Source organism: Saccostrea cucullata, unplaced genomic scaffold, assembly GCF_032062105.1.
Source record: "Saccostrea cucullata isolate Sc308-1 unplaced genomic scaffold, CSIRO_AGI_Scuc_v1 ctg611, whole genome shotgun sequence".
Lineage (NCBI taxonomy): Eukaryota > Metazoa > Mollusca > Bivalvia > Ostreida > Ostreidae > Saccostrea > Saccostrea cuccullata.
Window position 1 is genome coordinate 75,001 of NW_026919032.1, and position 6,590 is coordinate 81,590.

Genomic DNA, 6,590 nt, shown 5'->3' on the forward strand with positions numbered 1-6,590 from the left:
TTGTTCAAATGAAGGGCCACGCCCTTTTCCAAGGGGAGATAATCATGAATTTGTTAAAAATTAATGGCATTTTTAAAAAATCTTCTTCTCCAGAACCACTGGGCCAGGAAAGATGAAACTCATGTGGAATCATCCTCAGGTAGTGTAGATTCAAGTTTGTTCAAATCATGACCCCCGGGGCAAGGGTGGGGCCAAAATGGGACCCAAGTTTTACATAGGAATATATAGAAAAAATCTTTAAAAATCTTCTTCTCCAGAACCACTGGGCCAGGAAAGATGAAACTCATGTGGAATCATCCTCAGGTAGTGTAGATTCAAGTTTGTTCAAATCATGACCCCCGGGGCAAGGGGTGGGGCTAAAATGGCCTCTAGTTTTACATAGGAATATATAGGAACAATCTTTAAAAATCTTCTTCTCCAGAACCACTGGGCCAGGAAAGATGAAACTCATGTGGAATCATCCTCAGGTAGTGTAGATTCAAGTTTGTTCAAATCATGACCCCCGGGGCAAGGATGGGGCCAAAATGGCCGACCCTAGTTTTACATAGGAATATATAAGAAAAATCTTTAAAAATCTTCTTCTCAAGAACCACTAGGACAGGAAAGGTGAAACTCATGTGGAATCATCCTCAGGTAGTGTAGATTCAAGTTTGTTCAAATCATGACCCCTGGGGCAAGGGTGGGGCCAAAATGGCCGACCCAAGTTTTTCATAGGAATATATAGGAAAAATCTTTAAAAATCTTCTTCTCCAGAACCACTGGGCCAGGGAAGATGAAACTCATATGGAATCATCCTCAGGTAGTGTAGATTCAAAAAATCATGACCCCTTGGGCAATGGTGGGGCCAAAATGGCCGACCCGAGTTTTACATAGGAATATATAGGAGATATCTTTAAAAATCTTCTTCTCAGAACCACTGGGCCAGGAAAGATCAAACTCATGTGGAATCATCCTCAGGTAGTGTAGATTCAAGTTTGTTCAAATCATGACCCTCGGCCCTGGGGAAAGGGTGGGGCCAAAATGGCCGACCCAAGTTTTACATAGGGATATATAGGGAAACATTTTAAAATCTTCTTTTCAAGTACTTCAAAGCTATGATTAGTGATACTAATATGGAATCATCCTCAGGTAGTGTAGATTCTAGTTTGTTCAAATGATGAACGCCTTTTCAAGCCCGATGTGCTCAGGTGAGCGCTGTGGCCCCTGGGCCTCTTGTTTAAGTTGTGACATGTATTATTATGTGAAGCTGGTGCCCTGACACAATGGTATGAAACTTGTTTAAAGTCCCATTGTGTAAAGACTTATTAATGAACATCCGTCCAAATATAAATAACGAAATGTTACCAAATATATATATTTCAATTGTTACTAATTAAAAATGATTATTTCAGAGAAAAAAATGTACTACTTTTAAGAAGTGTTAACATAGTTATTAAAAAGTGGTATTTTATACAGTTCTAGTTCCCTGTTTAAAGGACTTGTACACATATTTCTTTCAAATTGTATCTAATGTATTGGACCCAACTACTGGAGAATTTAAAATCCTTATCATGTACCATATAAACAAAATTAATGTCATTGAATATATACTTTACGTTATTTATCATGAGAAAAATATATAGGTATGGTGGTCCATATACGTCATGAATATAATCACATATCTACTGGCCTTTAAAAGTAATTAACTTGTTAATGTAATTTACAGATTTTATGTTCATTTTAGTTTGTGTTCAGTTTATGTATAATCACTGTTTTTAAAAAAGTTCATATCATCAATTATTGAAAAATACACATCTATTTTTTAGGTATTATATTTTTATTTAATGCATTGTGTGAGTGCATGTATTGACTACTATGACTCAATCATAATTAATTTTTAATGCACCTTTGAGGTTCATTAATTGCATATGATCTAGAAACTGTGATAAATATTGTAAAATATAGTTAATATTTCAGATTTTTATGTTTGTGTGTTATGTATATTTTTTTTAATTTTTCCCTCTCTGTTTACACAACAGTAGAATATATGTTACAGCTATGATTTTTAAGATAATTCTTTGTTCTTATCAAAGTTGACATATTTTTTCACATTGTGCAGTTCTCCAGTCTGTTTTTAAATTGTTGAAAAAAAAATCAGGTTTAAAAGTTTATGCTACAAAAGGATAATGTTGCAATACTATTAATATGCAGATCTAAATATTTATGTGAAGATGGAGACAATTTACTTATTTTTCTCTTTTTCTCCCTTTTATCTTATGAATAATTTTTATTTGTACTGGTCAGAGATAAAAATATTATATATACATTTAAAAAAGATTATGTGCATATATCCATGTTGATTTACTGTATTTCACATGATCTGACCCCTGTTTGTTCTGCATTGTTACACAGTATCAATTTATTAAAATAAAGTTTTTTTCCCAATAACAATTAAAAAACTTTGTTCTTATATCTCTTATTCTGTAACCATAGTTTACATAGGGTGTAAAACGTGCTGCATATTTAAGAATTAGACCATGACCAATTTTTAGAAATCCATTTGCAAAGATTAAATCACAATACAAACCAAAAACTATAATCTATACAGGATTGCTACATGTATGAAAGGGTTATAATAGGGCCAGGGATGAGCAAACTGACCGGCATTATTGAAGATACATTTACATCTATCGCTATGAAAAGCAACATCCTTCAAAAAGGGAAGGTGCAGATGTGGAACTTCAATGAACGAGGATTTTGTGGTCTTTACTAGCCCCTCCCCTTTTTTTTTCCCTCTTTTGGACAGTTTATTTGGTTAACGGAGGAAATATCAGTCATGTTACATGTATTCTATAATTTTAAATAGATGTAAGCAAGAAGTTAATGAAACCTTTTGGGTTTTTGTCATGATGTTTTCATAATATTCAAACTTGTGAAGAATGCTAATTGGATTTTTATTAAACAATATAAAAGTTCATGCATTTAATATCACTGCAAAAGTCTGGTATTAACCTTTAATACTACATGTAATCACTGTATTAATGATTGTAACACCATGGGAAATTAAAGATATGTGTCTAAATTATAAATGGATGTCCTCTTGCTGTATTCGAACCATCAAGTTTTCTCCAAGATTCTACCAGATTTACAAGTAATTACAAAAGGATTATTAATTCCATGCTCAATGAATTTTGGAAACATATAAGATAAATAAACTATAAAAGTTTAATCGTAAATTTCTCATCCAAGCTCAAACTTACGCTTCTGGAGACCCAAGATGGAAAATGTTTTGTTAAGGATATCCGATCCTCAGCCAGGAAGGATAACTCCAAAAATTAATATTTAATTTGAAGTGCATCAAAATGAAGCTTGAAAATGAAATTTTTTCATGCAACAATTTTCATCTTATTCATCTTTAAAAGATTCAAGGTTTTTGGAGTCTTAGAAAAGGTCTTATAAAAGTTGACAATTGTACCCTATAAAAGGAAAAAAAAATAATACAGTTTTAGAGAAATAAGATTTTCTTGAATCCAGCGTTAGATACCAATGCTTATCAGCATGATATGAAATAAGCAGTGATTTGAAGTGTCTTGCAATGATAGCAAAAGCCTTTACACTATGTATTATAGAATACATGATGGAAATTTAAGACAAAAAATACCAAATAAGTATAAAAATCATGACAATTTCTCTGAATGCCTGGATACCTACAGTGTATCCTTTTTTAACCTTAAATATATTTGTTGATCAATTTGCAATTATAAAATGCATTGCTGAGATTCCAATTCGCTTTTTCTGCAAAAATATTGGAGATTTGACAATTTTCCCTATATAATATGATTAACTTTGATCTTTAATTTTAAAGAAATACTGTGGATAAATTTACATAACTCTGTGGATTCAGAGATACTTTTATGAGTATTTTTGATTACTTAACTGCTAATTTTATAAACCTGAGGATCGGACTACCTTAATCTAAGGTTTTGGTGCAAACAATATCTCCAATAGATAAAATTTGATATTGGGTATAAAAGTTTATTCATCAAGATCAGCAGACAATAAACTCTTTTCTCTTATGAAAATTACACATTCTGAGAGAAATATGTATATACAAAATTACATGTATGTTTCTACAAAATGAATTTATGTTTGTAAATTTGCAACCACATGTTATTGATAACTGTGACTTAATTAAATCTTTGATATACAATGGCATATGTGTGGCAAAGGTTTTTTAATTAGAACAATAGCCAACTAGAAAAAAATGTTTAAACAAATAGTTTTATTAAGGAAGGTCCACACTTTTACGGATCCGGTTTTAATTTTACACACCAATATAAAATTCTAATTATCAATTATCTGTTGAAAAAATCTTTTTGGATGATTGAAAATAATTTAGCAAGTATGTATTTGTTTATTATGATGTCATTGAGCAATTTATGGAAATTTTAACACTTTGCACTCTGTCCATAGGAATTATTTATCATTTATTACATACCCAGACACAAAATTCTTTATTGCTTTATGGGCCTAATGCTTTTTAACTTTTTTAAACAAACTAACTTGAGATCTATTTTGAATTCTTTTAAAGCCTATATCATCTTTATGAATTTTACTTTTCTAAAAATTTTGCAAAGAATGATTGAAAATTGATATTTCAAATATGGGGGTATACGTGTTCAAAATTTATCTGGTTAAGCATAATAAACTATGTGTTTTTGTTAACCTGAGATATAATTCTTAATATTTTTAAAGAAAAAATGGCACATAAACAGTTTCGATTTTGAGAAATATTATTAAAAATAAAGAATTTTTGAGATTTTTTTCTGAAAGACGTGGGCAAATTCAACATTAATTTGTTAATGTTTTCCGATAAAGATTTCAAATATTCTTTTGGCAAATGAATATTTTTGATTTTCCTAAGTTAAAACATAAATTTAATGTGATTTGGTGCCTAGCTAAATGAAATATGATGTCTCACTTTTTTAGGATCAAATTTGGCTGTGGAAGTTTTAGAGGTTTGTACTCTGAGACGTGTTGTATGAAAGCTAACCTGCAAATATATGTCTTTTATGGGTGTTTTAGTTAGTTTATGATTTATTTAAGGTATTCAAATTAAAAAATTATTGGTTTGACAGAAAATTTTGAAAGTACGGACCTACCTTAAGAAAGTTTCGTAGAAAATGGTAAAATCATCTACTTTAAAAACTCAGTGCGTGTAAATTACAAAGATTAAATTCAATAGAAAAAGATATCAGTCATGTTAACTTAAAAAAAGGAAATGGTCGGGTGGATTGCATACTCTGCTGTACATGCACGTTACATAAGAAACACGACCCCGGGGCACGTTCAACCTGGCGTCTCCTTGTCCATTGAGAAATCTTAGCGAAATTTAACATCATATTGCATGGATGAATGCAAATTATTTGCAGTGTTTATGCATATCTCAGCAATAGGCTCCAGAGTTCTTAAAACAGAGTTGTTTAATTACACTTTTGACCTAGGTGACAAAAGGTCAGGATTTCCTTGTTGGAATTACGTATTGGCTGTTAGTATATAAACCGGTAGGGTAAGTGGCTATCTCTGCAGAACGCCTTTAATTGCAAAGGTAAGTACATCTGGTTGGACAAATAAGTTTTTCTTGCATAGTACACATTTTAGCATAGAAAAGCTCTAAATCCCCATTTCTATTTACATTACTAAAAAAAATTAAAAATTAAAAAAAAACATCTAAATAAAAAAAAAATCAAGAAATTTGAGTTGTTTCCAAGAGTTTAATTGTTATGTTTAGAAACGCCGATCATTAAAATATAAATAAAGGTCGTCATCTTCTTCTAGCAGATAGTTAAGCCCCAATCCCACTACCAAAGTTAACCTATATACTGGATATTATGTTCACTTAAAATAATGATTTCAGATGAGATCCATGTATTCCGTCATCGCTCTGGTTCTGGCTATGGGTGTGGCCACCACCCTGGCCGGAGGATACGGATCCTCAGGATACTCCTCCTATGGTGGCGGATATGGAATGTACGGAGGAGGATATGGATCCGGATACGGAAGTTACGGAGGTGGATATGGCTCCGGATACGGAAGTTACGGAGGTGGATACGGAGGATACGGAAAGTCCGGAAAGCACCACACTAGCACTGCTGTGTACATCCCATACGCTGTTCCCGTCCCAGTTGAACAGCCAGTTGCTCCCGCCCCTGCCATTAACCCTCTTTTGTTAGCTGGTATTAATAACAACGACCAAAACGATGGAATCCTTGGCAGTGGAGTCGGTCTTCTCGGTATGCATTCCCTTTTCTTTAAGTCTGAACAATTTCTTTTCTAAAATAAATTAAGAAATGAAATTCAAATTAATATCCCTTTAAAAAAGAATTGTTTCACTAGCTTGAGCAGATGTTATATTCGTTTTAATTTTACATGTACCTCTATATTGTTTTAAGCTTTTAAATGAAAATAATTTTTTTTTCAGCCTTGTTGTTCCTCATTCCTCTGTTGTTCAACAACAACAACACTACCGGTTAAATAACTGAAGGATAACTTAAGGGATAACAAAAATACGTAAGTTGCCTTTTTAAAAAAAAGTTCTATGCCTTTTCTCT

The 6,590-nt window shown here is 32.2% G+C and overlaps 1 protein-coding gene across 1 annotated transcript; it reads left to right on the forward strand.

Annotated features, from left to right (window-relative positions):
* Nucleotides 1–5,896: 5,896 nt before the first annotated feature.
* On the forward strand, nucleotides 5,897–6,316 carry LOC134277889 (shematrin-like protein 2). The gene has a single exon (XM_062760184.1). It carries the CDS (start codon nucleotides 5,897–5,899, stop codon nucleotides 6,314–6,316), a length of 420 nt encoding a protein of 139 aa, XP_062616168.1.
* The last annotated feature ends 274 nt before the right edge of the window (nucleotides 6,317–6,590 follow it).

Excerpts from the sequence above, each read along its gene's own strand:
- LOC134277889 (XM_062760184.1), top strand. The coding sequence starts at position 5,897 with ATGAGATCCATGTATTCCGTCATCGCTCTGGTTCTGGCTATGGGTGTG.